Genomic DNA, 13833 nt, shown 5'->3' on the forward strand with positions numbered 1-13833 from the left:
AGCAGCTCATTAAACACACATCAGCCGGCATCCTCACGTGTACACACAAAGACACCAATATTACTGCTCTACTTAAATAAGAGTTGTCATCATACTGGAATTTCTAATTTTGATACCTTGAAAAATATCAATATTAGGGGTGGGGGAAAAACTGATACAGCATGGTATCGTGGTATTTTGTGTGACAATATTGTATCAATACACACACCAAGTATTGATTTTTTGTTTTGTAAATCATTAATATTGCAAATACAAATTCAACTTTTAGCAGCCTTCTAGAAGTTTAAAATAAACCGCTTTTCCGGATACATCTTGCTGCTATTTTTCTTTTGAAAATAGGTAAGAAATTGCAATATGTTATCTCAATACTCATATCAATACGCATATCGCAAAACATTTAAAGCCGCAATAATGTTTTAACATGACTTAAGTATCGTGATACTATCGTGTCGTGGGGCCACTGATGATTCCCACCCCTAATCAATACTGAATACCTTTTTTGATACCACAGAAAAAATTAACAGAGGGCATAAAATTTTACTTTGTTGATAAATAACAGGACAACATCATCTTTTTGTTTTTTTTTGGTTAGTCGCAGAGAGAAGCAGAATGACTGTGGTAGTGTTGTCAAAAATATCCATTTATAAATGTAATCACAAATATTTGACTTGATTTCAATACTCTTTTTCTGCAGTGTCGATGCACCGCCGCAGCTGTGCTTTCTTGCTCTCTCTTGTTTACTGCAGCCATGTTACATAAAAAGTGAAATTGTGTGTCTTCAATGTCAATTTTCCCTGTGGTATCAAAAACAGTATTTATTATCTATATTCGTCATGGTACTGTACTGAAGTTGGAAATTCAAGTATCATGACAACAACAGGCTGTAGTAAACATTAACAATAAGAGAGATCAAGAAAGTGCAGCTGTTACCTGTGTATTAACAGTATGGGAAATAGGTATTGAAACTGTCAAATATTCAGATTGATGTGTGTCAATAAATCAGTATTTGATAACTCTAGCTCAGCATAAAATACAGATTCATTTTTCATACATGTTGTCCTTCAAACACTTCTGGCCTGCTCATCGACTACAACCTCCCTCTCCGTTGTTATGATTGTTATTAGCTGGTCATCATCTAACCGCACCAGAAATAAAGATCTAGATCTGGTGATGGTGCACTGCGAGTTAGTCTGGTACTCTGTCACAACTGTATCTTCATTCAACAGCAAACTGAAACGTTTCTAGTTTTTATCAGTCTTATGATCAATTACTGTGTTTGTGTGTCTGACTGACTGGCTTTGTGTATGTATGCATATATGGGGTTTATGTCCTTCGGGTGGCTGTGGGCTCCTAATTATCTTTGGGTGGGGGTTTGCACATCAGTTTTTAATGTTAAGCACACTAAGTTTACATGTTACGTCATGTGCTATATACATGAAATTAGATTACCTGTATAAATGTTCCACTTTTGCCAGTTCATTGTTGATATAACAGGGTCAATCAATCAATCAATCAATTTTATTTATAAAGCCCAATATCACAAATCACAATTTGCCTCACAGGGCTTTACAGCATACGACATCCCTCTGTCCTTTGGACTAATACAGCAACCTGGTTTCACACCTTTATTTTGGAAGGAAGTAGTCTGTTTCCATGGTACCCATTTTTACAGAACATTTTATGGTTTTATTCACAGTTTTAATTAGGTCCTACATATCACCCACCAACTATTTTCAAACAATAACAGGCCATTATAGCAAAGTAAACAAAAAGTTTCAAATCTGCAGAGCAGAAAAAAACACAAAACAAAAAACAACAACGTTATTTTACTGGTGTGTGCCGATCATCTATCTCTGACCTTTCAGAGCTCAAGTGGTTGCTGTGTTTGATGCTCAAGGACAGCTCTGTGACATACTATAACTTATCACAGCCTATGGCAGTTCAGTAAAAGCACAAAGCTCTCTGGGATCAAAGGATGAAAATTGTTTTATTCTTTTTATGGGCATACTTTAAGACATGTTAATGTTATGTTCAGATAACTATCAACCAGACTGTTTACCACTTCTTCTAATAGGCTTGTTATTTACATGTTATTGATTAAATGTATTTTATCAGCCTCGCCGAGTCCTTAACTATTCTTACATTTAGTATTAGTAGTATTAGGATTTTGGTTCTGTCCGCATCACTGTCAGTATACCGTTTCTGCAGTTTGTATTAAAAAAAAAAAGTGAAGTGTTATGTAATTATAAATTATATAATACCACCTTCAGATATATATATATAATCAAACTTCAATTTGAACACGCCCTTGCCAATTCAGCTAAACAAAGAGACAGCAATTTTCCCCCCTAAATCATCAGCATTAGCTTTGTTTTCTGAGGTGTTCCTGGACCCGTTTTACTACCATTCACAATGAGCTTTACTTTTCCTCCAGCTGTGTGTCATATTCCTTTATGAATTGCCTTGTGGGAAAATATTATGTCCTTCAACTGTTTTTTTATGTAGGCATACTGACTGTTTTGAGTACACTTTTTTTGTCATTCCTCATACTACATACTCAGAACCTGCTTATAATTAGTCGCCTAAGTTGTATGGGTTTGGGTCGTAACTTGTGTGTTGGTGGAAGCACAAACCAACAGACAAATATAAACATCACCCTCTAGTGGAAGAAAGAAAAACATCTGCCATACCACTTTCTTTCACTTTCATGAGACTGAGGTTTAGGGAAATAATTAAATGGTTACAATGAGGCCTCAACCGAGAAACCATTGTGTGGTCACTGGAGGGGAGTGTTCACACTGCAGGCCTAGTGGAACATTTTATGACTTTTCAAGGATCTTCAGTACTTAACATCAGAGTGCTTTCACAGCACTTTTTTAATGCTGTTATATATTTTATATATACTGCTATATATTCATACATACGAAATGAATGAATGAAAGAAGTTGTATAACTGCTGTATTGTGTTAAAGTAAATAGCTTCTTACAGAGAATTGAAACTCTGACCCTTTCTGAATAAATCTGTCTATATTACGTGATATTTCAGTAAATCCCAACACTCTGCAACTCTGGTAAAAACCTACAGCTGAGCTTAGACAGGCTTAGTGGCCTTGAATTCTTGTAGGTCTGCTGAGAATCTTGTTACAGCATGCATCAGTCATAAGAGAGCCGATTTGTTCGTCCTGAATCACTTCTGGATTGCAAACTGAAGACCACACAGGCCTGGCAGTGTTCCTCAGGATGCGTCTGATCAGGACGACGGTTGGATGAATAAATGATGACAGAGATAAAGGCTTCTGTACGCCTTCCTCTCACAGACGAGACATTAGCAGACCTCTGAAGATAAAAAGGAAGTGACACAGAGAGGTGGTAGAGTGCCAGCAATGGAAGAATAAAAAGTAGGTCTCACCAAAGTGAGAGGAAGTTGGGGGGAGGTAAACAGCGGGTGAGGGAAGATCAATAGTGAGGTAAAAGAGGAGGTGAGTCAGAGCTCAGACAATCATAGTGACTGAACTGTGATTGAGTGAAATAATTCCGGTAGAGTAGAAAGGAGGAAAAAGAAAGACCTAGGTCACATTGTACTTTTTTGGCCTGTTTATATGAAAATAAGGCTTTGAGGAAAGACACACAAAAAACATCAATGTAACTCTAGTGCTTCATGCTAAGACTTAAGTATAGCCTCCATGAACTTGAGTGATATTACACCATTAATGGATAATTTGGTTTATTACAATATCTTTTCATTTCTAGATGTTGTGCCAACACCAACTACCAACTAAGTAGCTGATGAGAGAGAAGGGTACCTACAACATGCACTGTGCAATGTCCTATATCAAAAATGCCCAAGAGTGCATGTTACATGATAAATCACAACTAAAACTGAATTAGACAGAATGTAAAATGTTATGTGAGGAAATTGCAGCTAATATTTGAATAGTTTTACTAAAAGAGGCTATACTCAAAATTAAAAATATATAATGACAGTACACTGTGACAGGGCTTGCTTGTAGTCATGACCTAAATTATCCCCTGAGCTTTACAGAGCTTTATTGTAACCTTTAGCTAATTTTTTTAACTGTCCCGCCCACAACATTCGTGTTTTGGTTCACTCTCAGCACTCTCATAATGTTTTAGTGAAAAGCTTCAATTACCTACTGTATACAACCAGTTCAGCACCAAACAGCAGACAGACACAGGCCCTGTTTACACGTGATATTATACGTCTTGAGTTAACGCATCACAAGTGGACAGCTTAAAGTACAGGTGTGAATTAGGGCTGGCTGTACCCGACTCAGAATTATGTCAGTCAAATCAGATTTGGCCATTTAACATAAATATTCAGCAGTTTGGTTTATTTTCTATGTGAAGTTTTTAAAAGTTTAACCAGGGCTCAGCAGCACGTTCAGAGTGACAGGGCACTCATGTATTATAGTAAACAAGCTAACGGCGCTGACAACAGATTGCAAATGTGCAACATGGCTCTTTGCCAGCACTATCTTGCAGCTTTAAGGTGGAAAATTTGTCCTACTCTGTGCTGCTGCATTGTGTCTGCAGCTGTCTGTTCCAAATTATAGCGTCACAGTGAAGAGCGCTCACTCCGCAGCAAAGTCTGGGGACCAAAACATCCCCAGAAGTACAATGCACAGCACACTGATTAGCAAAAAACAAAAAAAGACTGCAAGCGATCTCAGTTGACTGAGGGGTCTCTGACAGGGGCAGTATGGATGTGGTCTTGGCCACATACAGTCACATTCTTTCTGCAGTGTGTATGCTAATGTGTCCTCAGCCACACTGAAGGACTGCCTACTCAGCTGATGTCCTCTGCGTAGGCAGTAGCACTAACTCATTCAGTGTTGCAAAACAACAATAAGAAGCCACACCAATAAAAGACGACGAAAACTGTTTTTGCCTGCATAAACTTCTTCTCCTTCTTCATGGGAATTGCACTTCTTATTCTTAACTTAACTTCCGGCAGCCTAGTCATGAGACTAGGTGCATTGCTGCGTCTTGCCAATTAAAAACACCAATGCATGTGGTCTTTGCAAATAAATCTCCAATAAAAAATGTATTAAGGCAGCTTGAATCAATACTTCAAATGCAACAATGGATCACACTTGTATATGACCTGGGTCTTGTGATGAACCCACATAGTTTTATTACGTGACTCTGCAGTTACCTTCAGCTCTGTGGAGCTTTTTATTGTGTTTCAGCTCGTGTTTTTTTTCTTTATGGCCTGCAACATTACTGTTTCAGTTCCCTCTTACTGCCCTCACAGGGTTGTTTTCGGACACAGCATGCAGCAGTTTCCAGAAAAGCAGGCCTGTAGCTTCTAGTCAGGGGTCTCAAGAGTTGGTGGAGACCAAGACAGAGCTAAAAGAAGTGAATATTAGACTTATACTTGTCAGATGGCCAAACCATGGCTTGAAGCTGATAATGGTCCATATGTGATGGATGTGTAAAAATCTGCTAACGTGTTGGATAACTTAAAGGAATACTTTGCCGATTTTTAACTTGATCTCCGTCACTGCAGCGTGGGAAATGTGTGCAGATGAACAGTGTTAAGGAGTCCCCCATGCTGCCATCTCTGGGAACTCATTCACATCATCAAAGGTGCAAAACCAGTCATCCAACAGATTTTGGCACGCGGAAAGACAAGGAGTTCCGCAGCTGGCAGCATGGGAGGGGCGCCTTAATACTGTTCATCTGCACACCTACACCAGGGTGAGACAGACCAGGTTAAAAACTGGCAAAGTATCCCTTTAAAGGGTGATAGAACCAAGTTCCCAAAGTGAAATTAGAAAAACTGTTTTCCAGGCTTGGAAATGATTTGTAATGAACAGAATGTTTTGGAAAAGTTTTGAATATACATTATTTTTGCTATTGTTTAAAATATGTTCACAAAAATCTGCAAACGTGTCTAAAGTCATGCGAAATATGTTCCTTGTATTATGAATTTAAAATCTAGTGCTGCGCTGCTTGACCGAACGTCTTTAACATGACATGGTATACATAAACCACATTGGCATCGCATCATTGGCAAGACGCATTCCCCTTTTGGGGCAAAGAAACGCTTATTTCTCTCTCGCATTCATTTGGTGCCCTTGTATTCATTTTACGATTGACTAGAAAGGTTTGAACATAACTTTTTTTTTTTTTCAGCCTTGTACATGGGGTGCCTGCTCTACCACTAAGCCACCGACGCCCCTGAACATAACATTTATGTTAAACATTTCAGTTGGAAAGGAGGCTCCGACCGATTGTCGAACCTCAGATTCCCTGGTCGTGGAACAGTGGACCAGCTCTTTACCCTTGCAAGGCTGCTGGAGGGGGCGTGGGAGTTTGCCTATCCAGTCTACATGTGCTTTGTGGACCTGGAGAAGGCTTACAACAGCGTCCCTTGAGGGGTCTTGTGGGGGGTACTACGGGAGTATGGGGTTCCTGGCTCACTGCTACGAGCCATTCTGTCTCTGTATGACCAAAGTGAGAGCTGTGTCCGCATACTCGGTGTGAAGTCGACCACGTTCTCGGTGGCTGTTGACCTCCGCCAAGGTTGTCCCTTGTCACCAATCCTGTTTGTTATCTTCATGGACAGGATCTCAAGGCGCAGCTGGGGGAGGAAGGGGTCCGGATTGGGGACCTCAGAATTGCATCCCTGCTTTTTGCAGATGATTTGGTTCTGTTGGCTCCATTACACCATGACCTCCAGCATGCACTGGAGCGTTTTGCAGCTGAGCGTGAAGCAGTTGGGATGAGAGTCAGCACCTCCAAGTCTGAGGCCATGGTCCTGTTTCGGAAACCAGTAGTTTGCCCTCTCCGATTTGGGGGAGAGTTACTGCCTCAAGTGAGGGAGTTCAAGTATCTTGGGATCTTGTTCACGAGAGAGGGTAGAATGGAGCGTGAGATGGATCGGCGGGTCGGTGCGGCTTCTGCAGTGATGCAGGCGCTGCGCCGGTCCGTCGTGGTGAAGAGGGAGCTGAGTCAGAAAGCAAAGCTTTCAATTTATTGGTCCATCTACGTCCCAACCCTCACCTATGGTCATGAACTCTGGGTAGTGACCCAAAGAATGAGATCGCGGATACAAGCGGTGGAAATGAGTTTCCTGCCTCCTGGGTGCCTCCTGCTGGAGGTGTTCCGGGCACGTCCCACTGGTAGGAGGCCCTGGGGCAGACCCAGAACACGCTGGAGGGATTACATATCTCCCTGCTTGGCACTCAGCATCAGGGGTTGGAATTGGGGGGTTAGATCACCACATGATTCCCGAGCGCGGCACCGCTGCTGCTCACCGCTCCCTCAGGGGATGGGTCAAATGCAAAGAACAAATTTCACACACTCAGGTGTGTGACAATCAGTGGAACTTTAATCTTAATCTTAATATCTTGTCTGGCCTGGGAACGCCTTGGGGTACCCCAGGAGGAGCTGGAAAGTGTTGCCAGGGAAAGGGCTGTCTGGGGTGCTTTGCTTGGCCTGCTGCCCCCGCGACCCGGCCCCGGATAAGCGGATGAAAATGGATGGATGGATGGATGGATGGATTTATGTTAAAACACAAAACTACAATGTGCGTAAAGGGCAATACAGGGTGACATATTATATGCAAAATACTATCATCAGCCTATATATAATGTATGCAAAGGTGTTAGCATGAAGCACAAGAGACCGTAATCACCAGACCAGCATGGTTGATTTTCATTATCACTCTACATTCATACTTAATAATTTCACCTTGCAGATAAGAGTGGAATAAATCTGCATTTCGCCCCTCATACTGTAAGTGACTCAGACTTGTTCTTTTTTAAAGATGCTGTGAGAAAAAAAAAAAAAAAAACCCGAATCGGATATTTTCCATTCTTACTTTGATCTTTGGTGTGTTCCTAAACCTGAAAATTCATCAGAAATTCATGCAAATTTTGCAGTAATCTGATGCAACATTTGTCATTCCTTTGTACAGGCAACAGCTGTGATGGAGGTGTACAGCTGTTGGACAAACATGTGTGAGGCCACAAAACTGTTTGGGATGTTGTTTTAATATGAACAGAAACTCAAGCAACGAAACTGAAAGCCTGGATGTTACACCTTTACCGGTGGTACTTTGCACATGCAGGTCAGTTCAAAGTGGTGACTTGTTTGCACTGTATTGTAACGGAAACACTAAATCATTCTAAACACACCCAGAAAAAAAGAGAAAGAAATCTGATCTGAGCAGTTAATCAACCTCAATCACCAGGGATTCACGTCTGACTGAGTAACAACTGGCCACACTTTACTGTACAAGCAATGATAGGTGGTGTTCACAACACCTCACGGTGGTTGCAAAAAGTCAGGCAAGTATAATCGACAGTCAAAATACAATATACACAAATAAAATGTATTTGACACAATCTGATTTGTCCTGATAACCTTCCCATTTTATAATTGCTGTGAAACTGCTGCACACCCTGTCTGAACAGCATGTTTGCTGGGTGAACAATGAGAGAGAGGTTATGGCCTTCTGACCGTCAGTAATAAGTGCAAAATTGGCAGGAGGAACATAGTCTGAGGGGTGTCAGGCTGACTCATTATTTTTAAAAAGGAAATTCCTATAACTGAGAAAAGGGTTTGACAAGTTTGTGCACCATACAGAGAGGATATTTTCATGTTATGATGGAAAGACAGGACAGAGGATAACCTGCTGCCTTATGTGCAGAGCCACCATGGCTGAAGTTTTTATTCCATTGGTGGGAATTTCTGAGATAGAACACACACATTGTGGGTGCAACACTGCAGTATGGGGATCTCTTCTGTTTCATCCTCACTTAGGAAGGAAATGCCATGCCATTATTTGTATTAGTGTGTCCCAGTTAGTCAATGAGATGACAAAAAACACATCATTACCTTTTAAGATCAACTGAGACTTTTCAGTGGTCTGGGCACCGCCAGGTCTGCTCACGCTGGCAGCTGCCATGACCTCACAGCTCTGAAACACAACCACACACACGCAATATTACAACATATTGTCACTTCATTGCAACAATCGAACATCCCCTTAAAAAAACAGCAACATATATTATAAGTATAATTAGCAGCCTGACCAAATAAATTTCTAAAAAAAGGTAAAAATGTGTTCCAAGTGCCAAGACTTTCATCAGAGCCTATCAACATCACCTTGAGCAAAGTCAGAGATGTAGCCTGCTGGACTGAATGCAAAAGGGACTGCATATGCAAGGACAGTGCGCAGCACAACTCTGCATCTCTAGTCTGGGGCTGTTGTTAATACTGATCTTCATTTTGTATACTAAGTAAATGCCCTAACCCTAAAACTGGTTTGTGGAGGGGATGTCATCCTATTATCGTTACTTGCTGCCCCACCAAGGTGACTGCTGTTGGCATCTCAGTGTGAGACCAGACAAAACCCAGTGATGCATGGTCAGATGTGACCAAGCCATAAACAAAGCGACCTATTACTGTACGAGCTGTATTAACCAAATGACCACCTGAGGTCTGTCTCCGGGCTGTAGACAATCAGATCGGAGCAATCACAACAAAAGCGCACAGCATCTTCCATCAACCTTGTGGAACAAGCTGACCGGCTGCGCAGCCTTAACGAAATTCGCTACTCAGGGGATGCTGGCTAAACTTCATACAGACTAACACAAATGTAACTGTCCTTGTTGAACGCATTTCATTGTCCCCGTATTTAAATACCTTTGGCTGCTGCGCACGAAACACAAATACGGAAGATGATCAAGGTATTTCTATGCATCACTGTCAAGCACGGCAAAGAAAATACTAACTTCCTGTCATTTTTTCCAACTACAACTTAGCTGGCAAATACTGTTATTTTGCAACATGGTACATCTATTACAATGCACACAGGAAACAAAACACTACATTTTGACGCGATTTTTTACTGTTAAAAGGGCATTACGTAGCTCTACAAAATGTTGTATATCACAACTGTGACCATTATTTTGAAGGGCAAGTCGCAACATTTCCGGTCTGATGTGGCTAATTGTAGCTACCTTCACCCAGAAGAAGCTAACTGTTAGCGAGCAAGCTTCGTAGGGGGATTTTGTAAAAGGACATGCCGATAAAACCTGTTCTAATCACCTGACAACAAGTAAAACAGCGTTGGTAGTTACGTGGTTCCTATCAGAACACGATACATTCACTGAAACACTGATGAATAGGGCTTTAATGTAATCTTTCCCGTACCTTTTTTAGCTGTGCTCCGCTGCTGTCGCTAGTGAACTTTCATTTCCGCTTCAGTGACAATATCACGTGACCCTGGGTATGTCTTTTTCATTGCACAAAGGATTCTGGGTCATAAATAATGGTAAACATCATCACTCATTATCCCTTAATTTAAATTAAATTAAAGTTACGCTTCACTTTACATGAAGATAAACTAGAATATACAGCAAAAGTATATAAAATATAATATAATATAGAATAAATTTAAATATAGAAAATATAATATAATCCCAAAGATATCAACACACTATAGGCCTAGATAATCTATACAAGTGAGTGGAGGTTTTTTTCTGAATTTAAAATAGAAGAAAATAAATGGAAAAAACAAAGTGGCCAGTGATGCCAGGTGGCCTGTTAAAGATGCAGTGGGCAAATTTACTCACTACAAAATGATATATAGGTAGACTGTTATTATACACCAGTTAAACTTAAGAGAATGGGACCATGCATGACAGTTAGTGTTTGAGGTTCTGGTCAGAAGCAGGCACTTTTGTTCATTTCATGAAGAATTTTTCTTTTGTTCCCCTTTCTAGAAACAATTAGTCAAAATATTGGTTGCCTGAACCATTGCCAAAATCTCCCCAGTCATGCTTATTAGGAGACAGGTCTCTCACACCACCAGGTATCCATACAAAATTTGGATTTGCATTGGCAGGATTTATTGGTGCTTCAAGGATTGTTCTTTCACCATTGGACGAGTCAGACAAGGCCTTGAATAATTAAAATTAATGATGGACATTGCAAGTGACAATCCCCGGTTCAAGCCCTTTCTCAGCCACGAGAAGAAGGCAGTTGTGTTGCCCAAAACCAAAGCCACATTGGGCAATGATCTGGCTTCACAAAGCTGAACAAAGTCACTTCAGCTGGTTTAATTTTGTTTAAAGAAGGCGTGAGACCAATCACAAACTTGTTTTATCATTACAGTGTATGAAGTCAAAGACACGCCATTTGCTCCCCCCTTTATCAAATGTGAACAAAACTTGCCGCACATGTTCAGGACTTAATGCCGGAAGTCTCCACTAAGATTATTCAGAATTGCCCCAAGACAACTTGAGTAATGGCCTATTTCCTGCTAAGCCTCACCCTTTGTGAGTTTTTTTCATTGATGGTGGCCATGTTTTTTGACCAATCTTGCTCATTTATGGTGAAATTTGTACTTCTGTCCTATAAGGCTGTATACCAAATTCATGCTGATACAGTCAAAATCAGCTCTTGACTGAAACACTTTGCAGAGCTGAGGGGAAGTGAACATACAGTCAACTTTCCTTCGATTATAGATATAGTTTATAGAAAAATATATCATACAGCACCTTTAAATTAACTGTATAATGGGGAGAGTTTCGTAGTTTCATGTATTTTTTCCATGTGATGTAATCAGTGGGAGACACTGACTGTCTGTCTTCTACTTCAGGAGACCTCAGTAGACCTACATACCTTCTACCACAGTAGGAGTACTAGCTGATTTGTACAGTATGACTTTATGCAAATTATGATTGTCATGTGCATGCATAAGAAAAATATTGATGAGTGCCTGAAAGCAACTGGTTACATACATACATACATACATGACTTAGAGGGTTAATCTGGCCATGGATATACAAACAATCTTGGGTCCTTTTATTTAGCAGTCCGATGGAGAGCACTCACTGACTACGCTACATGTATTGATCATCACCTTTACCATTACAGACACCTGACAGATCCACATTCCCATAAAAACACCCACAAAAAAAAAAAAAAAAATGAAGATTCCTCTTCATTCATCTCTTTTATTTCCATACTGTATATGTGTATGTATGTATGTATAAGATTACAATGAGAGATGTCTTGACAGAATAATCAAAAGGCATTGCAGAGGACAATTTATGTGAGGGGTATTTTCCAAACAGAAACAAACACTAAGGAACTGAAATCAACTAAACAATCGTTTTTGGGGTTTTTTGCACAGGCAATTTAATGATATTCCTACAGCAGTGGTCTTGATACAAAATTCAGAATCCTATTTGTCTAAGAAAGAATGCAGTTGAGTCCAGGACAAGACTTTGAGAAGACCTATTTTTAGTGCTGCAGCACTAACAGACACTGAGATGACACTTTGAGGTTCAATTACAGAATTAAAAGATCTTACAAAACATTACAAAGAAAAGTGTGACGCGGAACCAAAACAAACAAACAAACAAAAAACCCAATAAACAAAAAAAATGAATTAATCATTGTAAACTCCTGGCACACTCCTGTAGCCGGGCAGATCAGAGCTCCCTGTGGTTGCAAGGTGATACGACACTGTGCCAAGAAAGATCCCCAGATTCTCTCAAATCTATTCTGTTAATGGGGTTTATGCAGGCTCAGTCCTTCCATTTATATCATAGACAACATTTCCTTGAGTCAATGCACAGACAGGGTGGAGTGGTAGACTTGTAGGTGAGGAGAATAAGTTCCTTAGCAACCACCATACGTAAGTGCAGAGCAATCTGTATGTTGTATGGCAGCTCAAAAGTCTGCAGAGCAATCTATGATGGCCAGGTTATAGTTGGACTGAATGTCCCTGGAAAAGGCTTTTGAGAGACACTCAAAAAGTGCAGTCCAACAGTTGTATAATGTCGGCCAATACCAGAAAATATGTGCAACTGATCCTAGCAGAGCAACATTTGAGACAGACACTTTTGATCTTGAGTAATGCAATCTATGCATCACCTTATATTGAATTAACCTGTATTGTGAGCACTCCTCCTTAACATAATGTCTAACTTGAAGATATCTGGAAAAACATGATTTGGAAGATTGAAATTGAATAAATGATGCAAAATGGCCATCAATGCTCAGATCTAACAAAGTTCTAATGCCCCTCTCCCTCGAGGCTGCAAACACGCCATCTAACTGTCCAGGCTTGAATGAGTGATTTTGGCATGTGGGAGCATGTATGGAAACATTTTGTCTTGTTTAATATTGGCAAAGAACTCCTTCAGGTAAAGTTTTGATGAACTGACTTATAAACCAAAGCAGAACTAGAAAACAAAAGAGCAGGAAGTGAAGAATTTTTCACAGCAGTGGTGTCATGAAGGATTTCTTTACGCCTCTGCACCTCCCGATTCCAGTAGGTAAGAGCCTTGGAGTTAGCTGCCCAGTTGTAGTGTATCAAAATCGGCAGACCAAGACCCTTCTCAAGGGGTTTATGTAGGTGAACCAGATATCCCGTGTTATTTGTAACCCCATATAAAGGGCAACATGACAGAGTTGAGCTCCTTAAAAAAAGTTGTATTTAAATATATGTATGAGCAGTTTTTAGAAAAAGATATAGAAACCTGTGCAGGCTCACCATTTTGATCCCATTTAGAGTTAACTAAAGATGTAAGAAGAACAGCACACATCTGTCAGCGGTAGTCCTCAATGAACCTTTATATGCTATAAAATAAAATATGGCAAAGTAACTATGAGAACAAGCCAGAGGGTATCTAAATATCATTAAGGCCTATGCAAACTTGACGTGGCTGGTAGACGTGGCATAAATCATCCCACACTTGGAGTCATTGAACCATGAGGTACAATCATTCCCCATATTTCCTGATTGGATCGTGTCCACGAAACTTACGGTAAACTTAAATGAAC

General features: G+C 40.3%; 1 protein-coding gene across 2 annotated transcripts in view; it reads right to left on the minus strand.

Annotated features, from left to right (window-relative positions):
• wwp2 (WW domain containing E3 ubiquitin protein ligase 2) overlaps positions 1-10256 on the minus strand; it is a 71848-nt gene extending 61592 nt beyond the window's left edge. For both annotated transcript variants that reach the window (XM_050072569.1, XM_050072568.1), the window contains exons 1-2: positions 10189-10256; positions 8869-8950 (exon numbers count right to left, since the gene is read on the minus strand). In XM_050072569.1, the coding sequence (XP_049928526.1) occupies positions 8869-8938 (70 nt within the window). In that variant the 5' untranslated portion in view covers positions 8939-8950; positions 10189-10256. The remainder of the gene's footprint in view (positions 1-8868; positions 8951-10188) is intronic.
• Between the last annotated feature and the right edge of the window lie 3577 nt (positions 10257-13833).

This window comes from Epinephelus moara, chromosome 20, assembly GCF_006386435.1.
Source record: "Epinephelus moara isolate mb chromosome 20, YSFRI_EMoa_1.0, whole genome shotgun sequence".
Lineage (NCBI taxonomy): Eukaryota > Metazoa > Chordata > Actinopteri > Perciformes > Serranidae > Epinephelus > Epinephelus moara.